At 48.6% G+C, this 17,971-nt stretch overlaps 7 protein-coding genes across 7 annotated transcripts; 4 read left to right on the plus strand and 3 right to left on the minus strand.

Moving 5' to 3' along the window:
* Window positions 1–105: 105 nt before the first annotated feature.
* On the minus strand, window positions 106–1,628 carry N7478_003252 (uncharacterized protein; the record flags this gene model as incomplete). The annotated part of the gene is made up of 4 exons (XM_056919466.1): window positions 106–300; window positions 352–1,414; window positions 1,471–1,522; window positions 1,589–1,628. The coding sequence occupies 4 exons, from the start codon at window positions 1,626–1,628 to the stop codon at window positions 106–108; spliced, it is 1,350 nt and encodes a 449-aa protein (XP_056782624.1).
* Window positions 1,629–1,902: 274 nt separating this feature from the next.
* Window positions 1,903–2,704, plus strand: N7478_003253 (dolichyl-phosphate beta-D-mannosyltransferase; the record flags this gene model as incomplete). The annotated part of the gene is made up of 2 exons (XM_056919467.1): window positions 1,903–2,006; window positions 2,071–2,704. The coding sequence occupies 2 exons, from the start codon at window positions 1,903–1,905 to the stop codon at window positions 2,702–2,704; spliced, it is 738 nt and encodes a 245-aa protein (XP_056782625.1).
* A 325-nt stretch (window positions 2,705–3,029) lies between these two features.
* Window positions 3,030–4,104, minus strand: N7478_003254 (uncharacterized protein; the record flags this gene model as incomplete). Its single annotated transcript, XM_056919468.1, has 2 exons — window positions 3,030–3,995; window positions 4,057–4,104. 2 exons carry the CDS (start codon window positions 4,102–4,104, stop codon window positions 3,030–3,032), a joined length of 1,014 nt encoding a protein of 337 aa, XP_056782626.1.
* A 1,185-nt stretch (window positions 4,105–5,289) lies between these two features.
* On the minus strand, window positions 5,290–7,411 carry N7478_003255 (vWA domain-containing protein; the record flags this gene model as incomplete). The annotated part of the gene is made up of 4 exons (XM_056919469.1): window positions 5,290–5,882; window positions 5,935–7,026; window positions 7,102–7,279; window positions 7,340–7,411. 4 exons carry the CDS (start codon window positions 7,409–7,411, stop codon window positions 5,290–5,292), a joined length of 1,935 nt encoding a protein of 644 aa, XP_056782627.1.
* A 1,324-nt stretch (window positions 7,412–8,735) lies between these two features.
* N7478_003256 (transcription factor TFIIIC subunit TFC6) lies at window positions 8,736–10,991 on the plus strand (the record flags this gene model as incomplete). The annotated part of the gene is made up of 2 exons (XM_056919470.1): window positions 8,736–10,095; window positions 10,159–10,991. The coding sequence occupies 2 exons, from the start codon at window positions 8,736–8,738 to the stop codon at window positions 10,989–10,991; spliced, it is 2,193 nt and encodes a 730-aa protein (XP_056782628.1).
* A 619-nt stretch (window positions 10,992–11,610) lies between these two features.
* N7478_003257 (uncharacterized protein) lies at window positions 11,611–12,588 on the plus strand (the record flags this gene model as incomplete). The annotated part of the gene is made up of 1 exon (XM_056919471.1): window positions 11,611–12,588. The coding sequence occupies one exon, from the start codon at window positions 11,611–11,613 to the stop codon at window positions 12,586–12,588; it is 978 nt and encodes a 325-aa protein (XP_056782629.1).
* An 807-nt stretch (window positions 12,589–13,395) lies between these two features.
* Window positions 13,396–16,557, plus strand: N7478_003258 (formin-binding protein HOF1; the record flags this gene model as incomplete). Its single annotated transcript, XM_056919472.1, has 5 exons — window positions 13,396–13,438; window positions 13,496–13,600; window positions 13,666–13,952; window positions 14,005–16,324; window positions 16,388–16,557. 5 exons carry the CDS (start codon window positions 13,396–13,398, stop codon window positions 16,555–16,557), a joined length of 2,925 nt encoding a protein of 974 aa, XP_056782630.1.
* Between the last annotated feature and the right edge of the window lie 1,414 nt (window positions 16,558–17,971).

The raw sequence follows: 17,971 nt of genomic DNA on the forward strand, positions 1-17,971 counted from the left end.
CTCTTCATGGGACATTGGATTTGGCATTTTCTGGGCACTTGGCGTTTTTACAAAGAAAGGTCAGATTCAATAAATACCCATATCGGGTCATTCATTTCATTCGTTTCATAGCTTAAAATCCGTGTTCGGACGTTCTATGTTTGTGTGTCCAGAAGCTGGCTGACTAGCCACTGTAGCTGCCAGTTGTCCCTTCATTTCGCTAGCATTGTCAGAGCAAAGTTCGTATACAGTCGATAGATTGAAAATAAGACTGCCAAATAGATGATGTGTAGAGATCTGCGACTCAAGGAGTTGACGCGCCTGGGCACCTCGTTAGCTTCTACTCCAACATTCAACCAGTATTGAGCATACCTCATCAAGTTTTCCAGCGTAAAGGAGGCACACGGCCATGTTCTGTGCGATCAAGTCCCTATCTTCCCTGGATGTATCTTCATAAAGGGCGTGCCATTGGTCTGCCGCATCATTGTAACGAGCATCTGACATACTTAAGAGAGGCTGCAAGAATTTCACCTCCTTCGACTCATGCGATTCATCGAAGATCTGATGCGCGGAATCAACATCCCCTATACGCAGAAGAAGAAGTGCTTTGCGCAACTTGATGTTGTTTGCACTTGGTTCTGACGACCCTAAACTTTCGAGTGATCTTTTGGCTGCGTCAAGATCACCCATCTCTATCAAAGCATTGACGCAACGCATTCCTAGATCTGCCAGTCTTTCTTTCCAAATTTCTCTTGCTGATTCTTCGATTTCTTGCCTTGTCAGCTCCCTTCTTGCCTCCAGTCCAAGCTCGTATAGCCCACCAATACTTCTGCGAGAGTCACCGAAGCCAATACTTTGAAGCCTCACGGCCAACACACGCAAAGGCCATGGTACTATATGGCGAAGTTGATTTTCAGGTGCTTGGGTCTCCTTATCTTCTTTTCCAGGCGCGTCGAGGCTGGAGTCGATGTAATAGAATGCAGAATGCAAATCCTCCAACGCTTTCGACTCTTGGGCAGCAAGTACGGTATTTCCGGATAGCTCTAGGCAGGCTAGACGAGTGTAAAACAAAGAGAAGATGATTTTAATATCCGTAGGCGTTATTAATGAAGAGGTAAGTATCGAGGCAGCGAAATTTGCAGCAACTAGGAAACGACCTTCGGTAAGGAGCTTTTCCAGTGTGCCTAAAGACGACGAGAGCGGTTCACCCGGGTCTAGGACGACGAATTCGGCGCGAAGAGGTGGTGGAATATCATTATGTGATAATTGATGGAAAATATTATGCCGGAGTAGGAATGACAGGTCTTTTGCCATCGTTTCGGGGAGATCATCGGGGGCCAGCGGGTCTAATTCGTGAAAAGAAGCCCCTGAAAAGGCATTATTTTTGATATTCGAGCTCGCATGCGGGACATGCAAGCTGTCCGGTTCAAGAGGACTGTACAAGATGTGAGAATTTGAGATTACAAGTGGGGAACATGGGTATTTTCTCACTCGTCTGGTGGTGCATCTAAAGGACCCCGAGTTGAGCTGCGGGGCCGCGAAGCTATTCAGTAAATTAGTATTCGCCTCAAAGAGCACAACCTGTCTTATCGCGACGGAAGTTTCTCACATCTAGATAAAATGCGATTATGGGTTGCCGGTGATGCCATCTTTCGGAGAATTTATAAACAGTAAATGGATATGCACCAACAACGTGCTTTGGCGCCTTGTGTCCGGGGGAAGCTCGTGCGATAAGTTATCGGGCAAAAACAAAGGCGGTGGGTGGACACGTCCACCGGATCTGGCCAGCATTGGCGCAACGTTGATTCTCCTCCAACAAGCTTTCCGGCCATTCGCTCCCTACTTCTGTTTTATTTTTTCGTTAATTCGCGGCTTCTGTCCTGGAGAAATCAATTGACTCCATAAACTCCTTGAACTTTCACCATGAGCGCCACAAAGAACAAGTACTCGGTCATTTTGCCGACCTACAACGAACGGAGGAACCTCCCTATTATCATCTGGCTGCTCCAGAGGACTTTCAACGAGAAGTACGCGCCCCTTATGCGATATGTTATAATTATATTTGCTGACTGTGTTTTCTCCCGGAAACAGCAAGCTGGATTGGGAGGTCATTATCGTTGACGATGGCTCCCCTGACGGCACCATCGAGATCGCGAAACAACTCCAGAAACTCTATGGCCCCGAGCATATCATCCTGAAACCTCGTGCAGGCAAACTTGGTCTTGGAACGGCCTACGTGCACGGACTGCAGTACACTACCGGCAACTTCGTTATCATCATGGACGCCGACTTCAGTCACCACCCCAAGTTTATCCCCGAGATGATCCGCATTCAGAAGGACAGCGACGCCGACATTGTGACCGGGACACGGTACGCCAACCGTGATAATATTAAGGGTGGTGTCTACGGCTGGGATCTGTTCCGCAAGTTTACCTCGCGCACGGCGAACATGATTGCAGATGTTATGCTGATGCCCGGCGTGAGCGACTTGACTGGTAGCTTCCGTCTGTATAAGAAGCAGGTTCTCGAGAAGGTCATCACTAGCACTCAAAGCAAGGGCTACAGTTTCCAGATGGAGATGATGGTCCGTGCTAAGGCTATGGGATATAAGGTTGAGGAGTGCCCCATCACCTTTGTTGATCGTCTCTACGGCGAAAGCAAGCTGGGTGGCTCTGAGATCGTCGAGTATCTCAAGGGCGTGCTCAATCTGTGGCTGAAGGTCTAATCCCTACGAAAGACATTCGACCTATTTGACTCCTATTCAGTCGTCCTCATTTCATCTGGGCTCATTAAGTACCAGCTCTGAGCGGATTACCCGTCCTTCGATATACCCCACAACTGCACCATAATTGGGCTACTACCTTACTACATCTCCCTTTCCTTTCAATTTCTTTTATTTTTATCTTCTTGGGCGGTGTTTGCATATCTTTGATTTCGAGACCCATGTATGTCAAGAGAAAAATCCAATGATCTATTCTATATCGTAAGGGGGTTTCTTTCCTTCTCGAATATTGAAGATTTGTTCCATTTCCGTGAAAGATACCTCCCTCTTAGAGAGTTTTCAGATATCTTACCACACGCTCAATTAGGCATTGTTGCCCTTCGCCCTTGGCATTGTGACTGGCACCAGGAACGATACCACTATTCTCTGCGTCCCAAGAAGCACCCCCAGCCTCAGTAGCTTGTTTCCACTTCTGTACCAAAGCCTCCTTGTCAACCCACGGCGGGCAGTATTCGTCGCTCCCAGAGTATAGTACCAAAAATTTAGACTTGGAATTCAAAATACCACGCGAACCAATCTTTCCAAATGTCTCTTGATGGCGTTGTTCGGACAGATCAGAGCTGAAAAGATCGTCTGCCGATGGCTGATCCGGGCTATCTGGGCTAACAAGACTCAAGAATCGACGTGCACTAAGCGGAGCATTACCCGGTAATCCTAGCTGCGCGGTCATATTCATAGGAAGAATAGCATCCATCTTATCATGAGTCCATGGCTGTGTCTTAGCGGCGCTTACGAGTTGATCATAAGCACCCTGTGCCTCGTTCGGTTGAATGGAGGTCTTAATAAGATGTTGGATAGCCTCTCGGTCCGACACTGGGGCTTGCATGATGGCTCCATCGAGCTTAGGGCGCGTCAGGTATTGAAGACCAACATCGAATTCGGGATCCCTGGGGACAGGGTTAGGCGAATGGAGATAGTGCAAGACATCCTGGCTACCAGTTGAGTGGCCCATGACAACGATTTTGCCAGATTCACCCTTCAGATTACGAATGAATTGCACGCATTGCGCGATCTCCTCCACGTCCAGGTCGAGACTGCCGACTCCAAATCCATTGTAGGAGGAAGAAAGCAAGATTGAGAAAACGGACCATTCGGTTGGCTCGAGGGTTTTAGCGAGCGGGTTTACGTAAGGGACTGTTTTGAATCCATCGGTCAAACCGCCCACGAAGATCAAGCTGTTTGGCTTGTTCGGCTTATCGGACGAAGTAAATTCGAAGGCAACGAGCCTGGGAGCCTAACAGAGCACATGTCGATTAGCCCAGGAAATATGGCAAAATCAAGGATGTCGGCCATACATATTCGTGGAGAATTCCACTGTTCGATAATTCATGAGTAGACGACATTGTTGTTTGAAGAGAGTGTGCGGTAGCTGGTAGCTCAATCGGAGGGGCAGGGGTGGATGCTTGACGTCTTCTGGGGTCCACTGCGGGGCTCGCGTCTTTCTCGTGCCTTAGGTTGTCTCGACCAGACACCAAGGTACAACTCTCTAGTAAGAATGACTCACTCGCTATCATCTTCAACTGGTCACAAGTCTCATTGCTGTCAGTTATGAGGAGGTTAAATAGGCAATTATTTTAGCTCACTGGCGCCTTCGTGGTGCACCTACACGTCTAGTATTTTATGGCACCGCAGACAATAATTTCAAACGTTCACTTTTTATGTTTATACTAGCAGACCGAAAAGCATCAATCCATTTCATATTTCACTTTATGAAATCACAAGCATAAAGTATTCATATCCCCCAGACGCCTAATGGGTCTGAGCCATGGTCCCTTCGCGTCTCTTGTAGCCTTTTCACTCGCTTTACAAGGGTACCTACACAAATTGGCCCAATTGGAGTACAAATAGAGATCGCCCAGATTATAACCAGGTAGATCTCGGAAGATTGACCTGATGGCCCAGATGGAAATATACCTTGACTTTGTGCGAGAGAAGCGATAAGATATCCAATCTCTCCTCTTGCAACCTTGGCCAACCCAAGAATCGACGGCGGGTATAGTGACTTTGGTTTTGGAGGGAATGCACCCAATGAAGTTTGCCGAGGTGCCGTGGCTTGAGTGTCTTCTTGGAGTTTGGATTGACTGGCAGGATTCTGACTAAATGACCCAACCCTGTTAGCAATCTGATCTTGGGTTTTTGGTAGATTATCCGATACTCCTGTAGCTTGCTCTACTGAAGCCGTTGAGGATTCATTTGGCGCACGTTTTTTCTCCTTTTGCTCTTGGTCGGTTCTTTTAGGGGTGCAAAAGAGACGAATACGATGAATTGGTCGTTTCAGCGTATTTGTGAGGCTGGAGAAGGGACGCAATGAGAAACGAACAAGCCAGATTCCAGTGACCATCTTTCCAAGTGTCATCAAAAGGGCATATAAAGAAATATTTGACTCTCCCGATTAAGCTAAATCCCCTAGTTGGCAAATTCTATGATTCGGGATGCTTGTCCTTGGAGTACAGTCGACGGTTATGGTCTTTTACATAAGGAATTATTTTCAAATATTAATTCAGATTGAGCGATAATAGTAATTAAGTTCACATTTCTGAATACGCGGGAGGATGCTCCAGTTCCTCAAACTCAGTCATCGTCACATCGTAGCCTAGATGTCTCTTAAGTAGCTCGTGCGTGACAAATCGCTCGGGCGTATTGCCTTGAGCATCAACAAAAGAGACATGATGATTGACATCGCTGATTCTCTGCAATTCGTTTGCGTGGCGATGATGATGTGGACATCCATCCACACCAATCAGGAATATTGTTACATGAACCCAAGACAAGCTCAAAAGGTCCAGCTCAAACTCGTCCATATCGCTAGCTTCACCATCAAGCAATAGAAGCAATCTAAGTTTGGGTGTTTCTGGCCCGGCTTGCCATCCGTATACCGGATGGTAGTATGCCGACTCAGAATGTTTCTGGAAATGAAGATTCTTGACAAGTTGCCAGCCGGTCATGACTCGGGTTCTGCCCCCAAAGCGAATTTGATTCCACATTTCACGGAAGTTCTGGTTGTTCAAAAAGCCGATATACTCAGCATTATCATCAAAAGTAACGAGCTGGTAGCCAGTTGTGCTGTGATCATGGTTGATCATTGCATCTGTAAAGCGATGGATGATGGCTTTGGCGAGATCTGTACACGAAATGTTAACATTGATGGCGAATGTGTGAGCGAGGAATCTTACCCTTATTTTTCGGCTGAGTCGATGGCTCATACTGTGTTATCAGAGGGCCTTGATATACCGGGCGAATAGGGTCGAAATTCATGGACCCAGAAACGTCCAACAATATCATTGTGTCATCCGAGGGCACTTCTGCCCCATCAAAAGGCCTGAATGGAGCAGGCATCACCTGCTTCGAGTAGCCATCTGACTTATGCTGAACGTGGCAAGTATCATCCGGAGAGAAGTACGCAGGGGGAGGCTCAACGGCAGAAGCCATCCTGGCACGAGCCAATTGCATCGCAGAAATAGGATCAGGTTTCATTCTCGGACCGGTGATCCCTGCCCTGTGGTTTAAGACCCAGTATAAGCGCTCCTCGGCCGTATCCTCATAGCCTCTCCAAGCAGGCGTTATACCTCTCCATCCAGAACCCGACTCGATGCTGAATTTAAGCGGATTGGAAGCGAGATTGGCCCACTCGACTGGAATAGGCTCGAAGTATCCTGCTCGTAGCAAATGTAGATATTGAATGGGAAATCTAGCTCGAAGCTCAGCAATTTTCTGCGTCATACCGACATGCTCCTGGTACTCTGCAACGAGTCGTCGCCAATCATTGTCCGGCCATCTTCCATTTTCCTCGTACAGGATTTCGTTTCGTAGCGATTGACCGCGGGCAATTGCCTTTCTTGTACGTGCAATTTCTCTCTCTTCGGGTGATTTGATAGAGAAGGCCCTTCGTAGGCTAGAGAATCTGGATGATTTGGCCTCTTTTTCATTATTGGATGGATCTGGCGAGGCTTTACCAGTATCTTTCTCTGATGTTGAAGGTCCTGGCTCAATGGATTGCCATATATTAATCCTAGGCTCCTGTTGATCGATGGCTATTTGCGCGGCTGAATTCAGTGACGCATTCAGGCTCAGCGTCTTTTGAAGGTATCTGGCGTAGAGGCTTGCGTCTGGCCTTCCCACTCCATAAAACCCACTCATGTTATACATGCCCCCAGAGCCATAGCTGCCAAAGCTACCATATCCAATTGAATAAGGGGATATGAACTGGTAAGGATTGCTACTAAACATGGGTGCGTTTTGATAGCAATCATGGTATGCTTTTTCGCCTATTCAACCCGGTTGTCAATAAATAATACGCTCTTTTTATATATTTGCAGGATTGTTCTATATGTGAGACTGACCTGGGTACATGACTGCCTTAGACCAATGGTTCTGCACGCCAAGGCGAGCAAATTTCCTCTGTTTATACCTATGAACTGGGCAGCTGCAGAACATATCTGTTTCATGTTCTGGTTCAATATCTGAGTTATAGATGCCAAGGTCTAGTTGAAGCCTTTGTAAGTAGAATTGCATTTCTTGCTATCGTCAAATAATAATGGTTAGATCGTCACACTTTACCATACGAAAGGTTAAGCACACCTCATCTCTGGCCCGAAGCTTTCCTGCCTCGATAACGGCATTTGTGTGGACACGACGGGAAGGACCACTCATGGTGTCCCCGTAAGACGGGGGTGCGGGTGTTGATTTCTTGTCCATATCGGTAACAGGCTTTGGCTTGGCCTTCTCGGCATATCATGTAGATCTCAAGGATTAACGTCTGACGAGACCCCCGTTTTAAGTGAAATGCGGGCGCCTAGTGTAGTCGCGTCTGGTTTTGCCCGGCGGGGGCTGAGTAAAAAAAAAAGCCTCGTTGGATCCACGGGCGGGCGCACGTTACCTTCAGTTTGTATGTCTCTACGGAGAAAGAACAAGACAAAGAAAAACTTCGAATGTATATTATTACTAGTGAAATCAGTTCAAATCTTTCGAATGTCCTGTGGGGTTTCCCCCCCCCCCATTATTTCAGTCATATGTTCTGAAATTACTTTCATTGAATACATCGGAGAGAGCCTTGAGCGGTTAAGCGGCACGTCATCCCGGTTGGGCAAAGCCAGTCAGAGATCAGCCTTGCGAGCAATTAGAATGCAATGGGCAATCTGCCTAGGCACTTTTTTATTATGGCGTCCAACTTCATTGTTGAAAGGTAACTCTATGACAAATCGACGAGTTTCAGCCCTGGAGATGAGCGCTCATGTGGAGATTCCAAATGTTGACGCCGGAATCATATACATCCGTCATATTACGGCGTCTGTCTCGGGCGCTACATCATGGTACTTGGTCAACGACTTCAAATTTATAGCTACAACTTGATGTTTCGGCCCGAAATTCAAGTTCGCAACCTTTACGTGATACTCAGTGATGCAACTTCCAGTTGGTCGCACCTGGGACTTCACAAAGGTTGGACTGTCTGCGGATTATCCATCTTCTTGCGCGAGTCCTCCAGAAACTACTCGATTCAGTCTCAATTCCTTGAAGAAAATGGAAAACCGCTTGAAAAATGAGTTCTCCAAGATCCGAAAGAGTCGGCTCAAGGGACTATAAATCACATTACGCGACAGGTATTTGAGGCAGGCATTTTGTTCAAGTTCCTAGCCGGCTGTCTATGTGTATGATGCTCAACTGCCCCAGGGCTAATATCGAGCTGGCAAATCAAGCTCCAATATCTTACCTATGACCAGGCGATGATATGATACAGGACAAGGGATGTGGATTTACCCATGCAGATGATACGATTCAACTGCAGCTAATCCGATTGTTGGCTTGAGCAACGCTAACCGAAATAGGAATGGTGGGGTATCTCCCCGATCGGGGATGGCGCGTCTTGAATTGTAGCTTCCGTAGCTCAAGCAGCGCCAGCATTCCCCGACATCATCTCACCCCCTCCCATTCTGTTGTTCTCTTCATTTATGGCGGCTTGACGTCGACTGAGTGAATAATGCCCGTAGGCCGCAGATCTGGCCGCAACAAGGGCCCCAGGACGGTTTATACAGAGGACCCTTTCGTATCCGCTGGAATCAGTGATGAATCAAGCTCCGAGAAAGAAACACCAGCACCCAAGGGCAAGGAGAGAATCCGGCAGAACGAAGATTCTGCATCCGAAGATGAATTTGTAGCTGGTTCAGATCACGAAATCGATGATGGGGACGAGGGTGAAGATTCTGCGAACGAAGAAGCCGAATACGACGAGGAAATGGGCGAAGCGAATGAAGATGACAATGAAGATGATTTTATGGAAATAGATGAAATCAGCAATTCTTCCAAGAAGAAAAAAGTTTCAGCTTCAAAATTGAGCGCAAACGCACTGCAGACAGCCCGTGATGCTTCATTTATCCCGAAGGATAAGACACACTACAGGGGCATTCTGGAAACCAGAGATCAAGTTTCCAAACTAATGCATTACATCTTGACGTATGGCTCGGATGATCGTGACATGGGCCTTGCAATTCACATGCGTGGCCGGTGGCGGTTGGGACGGGACTCTACCTTCCCAACTCGCCTGTCTCTGGAGCAAACTGACGGAGAGTCCGATTCTCCGCATGGGTTTAGACTTGGGATCACCGCAAAAGATCTTGAAGAAGAGAGGAATACTGGATGGGCCTGGTACTGCGACAAGGAGATCGGTGGAAAGTTCCGAGGAAAGCAGCAACTCGGGAAGAAAATGAAGGAAGTGGAAGCACGTCAACAATATCTACCCCAGCCAAGGCCACAGACGCATAAAGTGTTGATGGGGCCATCTGACTCTCAACATGCCTTCGATCTTGGCTACCATGACTGCATTGATCTAAGCCAAGCTTGGGACGACAAACCGCCTAAGAAGAGCACGCAGCCGGCAGGAACGAAGATGCGGGAGGGTTGGCTTATCAATATTGGGCAGAAAATTCAATGTATGGCATGGGCCCCCAACCAAGATGGTTTATCCCAGTACCTTGCCGTGTCTGCGCCGATCACAAGTGAACAGAAGAAGAAATATCAGACAAATGCAAATGAACCCAGCTCAGCGTTTTCCCCGTCGTCACCTTATCCTGCTGCCATTCAAATTTGGGAGTTCACAGCCAAAGCAGTTGGTGATCAAACACATACAATTGACATGGATCACAAGCCGCACTTTCGGCTAGCTTTGTGCTCCGAATGGGGGGACTTGCGACAAATGGCCTGGTGTCCCATGGGGCGAGAAAAGCAGAGTGCCACTGCGGACGAGTCAGTGGATATCGGCTTGCTAGCTGGTATATGGGGAGATGGAAGGCTGCGAGTATTGCAAATCAAGTTGCAACCGCGTTCGGATGCCCTGCAAATTGGTAAGAGATATTTATTCTAAACTCCAGCCAAGGATACGATTCTAATCTGCTACGTGAATATAGTCAAATTAGATTCTTCAGCCTTCGAGGCTTTGCCCCCATCGGGCGTATGTACAAGCTTGGCCTGGCTCTCGCCAAGCGACATTGCAGTGGGATGTTCAGATGGCTTTGTTGCTGTTTGGAGCATCATACCGTCCTCGGTTCCAGAACCTCGACCTTACTTCTACCATCCCATCCACACAAGCTACATTTTGAATATGACCTCCGCCTACCCGACAAACCCGCATCTCTTATCAACGATTTCAGTCGACGGTGAGACCCGTTTATGGTCCCTTCTCGAGCCTCAAGGTGATAACACGACCACCTTCCGCGTACGGCTGGCCTCATCCCATCTAAGCTACTCCCCCGTTCTCCAAGCTGTATGCTCCAGCGACGAGAACGAATATGCCAGAATCATGCCCGTTCGTCGTTTCTTTGTTACGCTTACACCGGGAAAGGTGAACAGCACTGTCTCCGCGATGGCACCGTGTAGCTTTTGGCACCCCAGCCTCCTCTATGGCGGGACTGGCGGTGAAGTCGTGGCGACAAACCCAATGCGACGCATGCTGTACGGGAAAGAACCTCTGTGGCAACACACGTGGTTCACGCATGAATGGATCTCGGGGTCTGATGCAAATAGCCCAGGCGTCAGCCGGTTCTATGATGGATTTCGCGCTGAAAGCCCCGGTGTGATGAAAGGTGGAGAATCCCGACCAATGGGCTTGAGTCTAACCACCATTTATGATGAAGGTACACACGTCACATCCCTGGCTTGGAATTCTAACCGCCAGTGTGCCGCTTGGGGCAGCGCATCGCTGGGCTGTGGGCTATTGCGGGTCGAGGATCTGGCCATTTAGCTATCCTGCCACAAAGGGAAGAGACACATTCGGCATATGGCAGATCATTTTAGCAGATCATCAAAGATAATTAATCAACCTGTAACCAGTCGATATGAACCAACCTGCCTCATTACAGGGAAATCTCATGCTATTCGTAGACTAAGAAAAGTAACTAGGCACCGGTTATTCCTTGATGCAATATAGTGGATCGAATAAGCGGGTCCCCCAGCCGCTAAGAGTGGGTCTCCCTGGCAACACGCCAACCCGGGCCCCAATCAACATGCAAAACAACGGTTGTGGCGCTTCCATGTGGATCGATAAACTGTTAAATCGGCGTGGCTGGGGTGGTTTTTTAGTCCCCAGCCTCTGTAGATCCCAGCCTGCCTATTTTTGGTCCAATTGAATGGCTGCCATGTGCGTTAGGTATACCTCATGTTGATAGATGTGGCGGTTCTAGATTGCAATTTTCATCACTTTTAAACCCTCTCACCCTACTGTTTTTCAGATTTCAATTCTATCCAAACCAATCGACCATCTCTGAACATTCAGACCAATTTCCAACCTTTCTCAAGCCACCATCTATTTCATACACACATATTCACGACATTCAACATACTTCCGACTTCACAACCATATTATGCATTTCTCCTCCGTTGCCACATTCCTCGCAGTCTCCTCCTACAGCATCACATATGCTGCTCCAGTAGCCAACCTGCAAGATGGTCTCAATCGTCGCCAGATCAACTACCAGGTAGTCAATGTTGACGGCGAGTCTAATAGCTTTACCGCTCCTGAAATTGAGACAGTCACTACAACCCTCAAGTCTACTGTGACTGCACCCGGCGCTCCTCCAGTGGCTCAGACTGTGACTGTGACTGCAACACCATCCCTGACACCTTCGTCCTCTCCGGTGGCTTCGAGTTCGACTCCCATCTCCCACCCAGCTCCTCCTCCGGGCGAGTCTTTCATGCCTGCCAACAGCAATGGCTTTTTCCGCCGTGGTTTGAACGCCGCTGGCAATCCAGCTCTCTATGCGCAGAACTATGCCTCTTCCAGTTCTTCATGGCCTACCTCGTCGGCTTCTCTTGCCGCTCGCAACTTTGATGGGCCGGATTCTTCTTCTTCTTCTTCCTACACCCCTTCTAGCACAGCCGTACCCACCCCTACTCTGGCTGCTCGTCAGTATGGCAGATGGTCTTCCAGCATTCCAGGCTCCTCGCCTACCGCCGTGCCTACTTCTACCGCTTCTCCCCTTGTTGCCCGCCAAGCGGATGTCTGGGGATTCTCTAGCTCGGTTGCCCCACCATCTGGCACTCCCAGCGTAGCCCCCTCTTCGTCTGTGTATGCTCGGGGCTACGTTGCTGCCGCCTTCTCCGGTTCTTCTTCTGGTCTGCCTTCTGGCACTCCCAGCGCGACTCCCTCTGCGTCTGTGTATGGTCGTGGCTACGTCGCTGCCGCCTCCTCTTCTGGCACTCCTTCCTCTAGCGCTATCACCACCGCGTCGCCTACCCCTTCCCCTGTCAAGCGTGACTTTGAGTACTCCTCCAGTGTCTCGACCCCCATTACTCCCAGCTCTAGCTTTTCGATTCCCCGCTCTTCAGCTCTCATGTACTAAGGCAGAGGGTTTTTACGTTAAACAGTGACTTTTTCCTCTTTTTGCGACATTCTGATGACATGAAACCGCATGAAATGACGATTTTCGTGACACATGATACAATTTGAACATGACGTTGATGCAGATGCCGGATGACATATGATACATGCCGATGATCTCTGCAATCAACAAAGATCGGTGTTTTGTTTTTCTTTTATGAATGGACATTTCTTTGATTCAGGCGAGCTTGGGTTGCATACGAGGCGTTTTTGGGAGACTTTCTGTTTTTTATCTGCTTCCTACAGTGTATTATTTTGTTTTTTGACTTCGATGGAAAAATAGGTGGATCTTTCGGAGATTTTGACTACCTGCATAGATTGCTTGAACGTGGCTCTGGTTTCATTTAGATAGGATCACAATACAAGAACATGAGATATTGATTATTAAAAGGTCCACAGAACTAGTATATATGAACTGCTAAAAGTGACCACGGAACTTTTTTCAACAATAGCCTTAGCAAAACTTGGCTTTTCCTTGAAAGAAAGAAGTATGTGACGCGTCAGGCAGCGTGGTAGCGAGGTTACGTAAGGCGACATCGAAGGCCCAAATGCGCATGAATCCCGTTGCCCCGAGTAACGCGCCGTAAACATTCGCACCGCTCATCCCTCTGCTCACCATCTTAACATTCAGCGACCGCAGGGTCTCGTTTTGTATTTTCGTTTTACATCCATACCATATTGTTCTCTATTTTCCACTCATTTCCTATCTGTTCTTCTGATCTCAAACCGTGTATGAGCAAAGGCTGGCCGAGGCTCAACATCGACAATCATGCCTGGCACTGTGGCAGACGGGCCGACGGTCTCTATGTCTTGTAAGGCACACCAAAAAACATAGCTTGATGCGCAATTAACTAACACCTGAGTTCCAGTTGCCAACAACTTCTGGGGTAAAGATGATGCAGGTCTTCAACCTATGCTGGATCGCATGCACGGTTCAAAGACTACAAGTGATGAATTGAAGGCCTTTTACAGCGGTATGCGACCAATGATAGCCAGAGCGGCCTCTTTCAGATACTAATTTTTTTTTGCTGGTTTCTAGTACGGGCTGCTATCGAAGATGAATATGCGCGAAAGTTATCAGCGCTCTGCAGGAAGCCGTTTGGGACATGCGAATCTGGATCGCTTCGAGTCTCGCTGGATGTGGTCCGCGGAGAAACGGAAGCGATTGCCAAAGCACACGCAGCGATTGCTGGTCAAATGAAGACTGAACTTGAAGAACCTCTCGGTGCTTTTGCCAGTGGACTGAAGGAGAGGCGAAAGATCATCCAAAATGGGATTGAACGTCTGCATAAGAATAAGATGCAACAGACACATGTGGTCAACAAGGTTTGTTTACGAGCGACAATTATAATACTGTTGTTTACTAACCATTACCCAGACTCGTGATCGCTTCGAACAAAACTGCCTCCAGATCAAGGGTTATCTTGCCCAGGGGCATATGGTGATGGGTCAAGAGGAACGGAAAAACAAATCTAAGCTTGAAAAAACCCAGATTCAGATGGCATCAAATAGCCAAGAATACGAGGCTGCAGTTAAGGTACTTGAAGACACGACCGGCCGCTGGAACAAGGAGTGGAAGGCTGCTTGTGACAAATTTCAAGACCTGGAAGAAGAGCGACTCGATTTCACTAAGAGCAGTCTCTGGACTTACGCAAACATTGCATCGACCGTCTGTGTGAGTGACGACGCTTCTTGTGAGAAGATCCGATTGTCTCTTGAGAACTGTGAGGTTGAAAAGGACATTGTCTCGTTTATTCAAGACCGCGGAACCGGCCAGGAGATTCCTGCTCCTCCTCGCTTTATCAATTTCTGCAAGGAGGATGACGATGCAGCATCGGATATCGATGGAGCGGATGGCTACTCGGTTGCTCAGTTCCAGCGAACAATGAACCCTGCTTTCCGGACATCTTCGCCACAACCATCCACTTTCGAGTCCCACCATGATCCGCAGTCCGATCTTGCGGCTCAAATGGGCCATCCGACTCCTCCTATCGCCAACACACAGGAAGCGCCTCCTCAGCCCATCCCACAGGAGCCTCCAATGCAGCGTATGCAGCAAGAGCCTCTCATCCAGCGTCCTCCGCAAGACCCACAACTTCAGCGTGTTCCACAGGAGCCTCCAATGCAGCGCATGCAGAGCCAGCCGCCTTCTCAGGCCATGCCACCACCACAGCAAATGCCACAGCAACTACCCATGCAAAGCATGGCGCAGCAACCGCTTCCGCTTGACCTTCGCCGGGGTGGGCAACCGCCACCGAACTATGATCCGGAGCAGCATGGTCAAATCAATAAGGTCCCCCATAATGCGTACCCTACCGATGGTATGACGATGTTCTGCCGCACTGGTCCACCTTCCGAGCGTAGCTCTGCAGCTAGCGGATACCGACCCTCTAGTCGTGATTCGCAGAGTGATATATCGAACCCTACTTCCGCGTCTAGTGTCGAACCTCCAGCCCCGGTTATGATGAATCAGAAGCCAGCACCGCCGCTCCCAAGCGTGATGAAGCAACAGTCCCCTCCTAAGCCCATTCACAATGCATCCTCACCCAGCGCACAAGATGACATCGCGCCAAAGAAGAAGAGCACATTTTTCAGTAACAGTCCATTCCGACGAAAGAGCCGCCACGAGAAAGAAAGGCCGGTCATTCCTGCTGCTCAGTCTGCTTCCCGAAGCCCATGGAGCTCCCCTACAAAGCAGCAGTCTAGCCCGCCCAAGGCCATACCGTCGCCAGCCTCGCGGCCCGACGCTCGCTCTCGTAGCCCCGAACCAGTCGACCCTAGGGCCAACTTCCAGCTGAATGTGGGCAACAACGTTTTCGATGTAGCTTCGCCTGACAAGAATCCTTCGAAGCCGGGATCCCAGCAAGCTAAATCAGCTGAAGATGACCTGGATCCTATTGCTAGGGCCCTCGCAGACTTGAAGACAACTGGCAATGGTAAGCAGTCTAGCTTACGCGTATCAGCCGACAGGTATCACGGAATCCAAACCCCTACGCCTTCAGCACCAACATCAGCTTACGGAGGTAGTAGCGCTGCTGCCCCACCAGCATATAACGATCCATCTGTCAAGCGACTCGGTGCCCCCGAACCAGCATTCACCGCAAAGCAGATGCAAAAGACGACCCAACGATACACTGGCCAGACTCAAAGTGTACTTCGAGGTGGCAGCAACAACCCGTCACCCACGAAGCCTCAAGAGGTTCCTCGCGCAAGATCGCCAGCCCCACGACGTAGTGCTAGTCCCCAAGTGTCTCCTTCTCCTCGGCCTGAACCTCGCACTGGATACGGCGGCGGTGGCGCCAGTCCAAGCCCAAGCACCTATCACTCTGGCAGTGCTCGCAGCCGCTACAGTCAATCGCCAACCCCCCGTCGAGCCCAAGAGCCCCCATATTCTCCCAATGACTACGCGAGAAGAGCTTCGCCAGCTCCATCGCATCGTGCAGTATCCCCCCAACCTCAATTTCGACAGCAGACTCGTCCATCTAGCGCTGGGGGAATGGAGTTGCAGCTTTCTGGTAGCGAGTACGGAGGCGGTAGTCCATCTGGTTATGCTCCGAGCCGAAGCGATAGCCGTTCCCGGTCATACTATGGTGGTGATAATGGTGCTCCCCCTGTTGGTCGCTCTAGGAGCCGCACTGTTGCTGTTGCCGAGCCAGGACGGAAATTCAGTCGTGATGGACGCCCCATCCTTCACTTTGGTAAGCATCTAATTTTCCGTCTTCATTTATTCGTATTATCAATTTGCTAACTTCATATTTCAGCGCGCGCAATGTACGGCTACAACGCTGCTATCCCTGAAGAGCTCGGCTTTGGAAAGGGCGATTGCTTATCTGTCATCCGTCTCCAGGATGATGGTTGGTGGGAAGCTGAAATCACCAATGCCCGTAGCCATCCTGGCCTAGTCCCCAGCAACTACTTGCAGATTATCTAGATCGATTATCTAGATCCCCAGCTTTCCATCTCACGACCCGCCATGATCTTACCAAGCCTTTGTCTTGACGGAGCTCTTTTGTTTTTCCTATTTGTTCACGCTTTCACGTAGATACCACGCCCTTCGCCAATCTCTTTGCACATTCACAATCCTTTTTTATCCAATTTCGATTCTTGGCATGGCGTCCTTGGGGGTTACTAGCCTTGCTTGTCAGCCTGCTCACCATTTTGACTTCTACGACTTTTTTTCCATTTCTCTTCTTTTGATTTTTTTATCTGAGATTTAGCGCGTCTTGTCTATTTTGTCAATATCTTGGCCGTTGTCAATTTATCCACCGCGACTTTGTTTCTATTCTGCGTTTCAGGGGAGATCCGTTCACATCAAAAATTACACCGAGAACGATCTGAGCCATGTACAATCCTCGGGAACCGTGGTTGATGGTGGTCTTTTTCCTTTTTTTCTTCTCCTTTTTCCTAATTTTTTTTTTTTTTTCATATTCTGTGCCTCTTTCCTTTTCCACCGTCGCTTGCTTATGGTTCTGATGGAGGATACGATGAGTTTTCATGTAATTGAATGATTTTTATTTGTAACAAATTCTCTCCACACCGTAAGATTCGCAGCCGTAAATAGTCTAGTCGCCAGATCGGCATAAGAGCTTACCATGAATGCTCATCCTAGGAAATGTGAACAGAACAGGATTAACCATGTTAATTTTGGGTGTAACACCTGGGCATATGAAGTATAACCGACTTCCCGTAACCCCGCACGCTAAATGTTAGTTAGAACCTATATTTCATTTAGTTTCAATAGCGCCTCCGGGCCAAAAACGCCTCTTAGATCATTCGCCGGTGCAGATAACAGCTCGAACTCATACAAGATATTCGAAAATTCTCTCGTGACTTCAAGTTGAGATATAGTATACGTTAAACTTGAGCATGATATCGGAGTAGACATCATAGACTTTGGGGTATAGACACGTTCAACTCAGCAGCAGACTGATTCCTTCAAATTCTATCCTCTGGTCCTGCCTCTAACTGATCGACCCCTCAATCTAGCTGAAAATGGCCAATGGCCAACTTTGAAGCAACGGATCAAAATGCTTGGTCAGGCCACGCCCGATGCCGTCACTTATCATCACAATCACATTGAATATTGACCCACATCGCCCCAGCCTGCGCTAGTGTAGGAATGGAAAGTGAGCACGCACCTTTCTCTACGGAAGACCGATGTTACTCCGCACTGGCATCATGGTTATCTAAGTGGAGCTCAGTAGATAGGGATGTGCACATCCTATGGTCAATACGGATCAGGGGCCGAACGCCGTATTTTTGCCTTTGCCTACGTGACCAATACATCAAAGGCTGAATGTCTATGCACAGTTTTGGTTGTTTAAAATGTAATTTAGAGGTGAAAG

This window comes from Penicillium angulare (genome assembly GCF_028827245.1).
Source record: "Penicillium angulare strain IBT 27051 chromosome Unknown utg000003l_segment0_segment0, whole genome shotgun sequence".
Classification (NCBI taxonomy): Eukaryota; Fungi; Ascomycota; class Eurotiomycetes; order Eurotiales; family Aspergillaceae; genus Penicillium; species Penicillium angulare.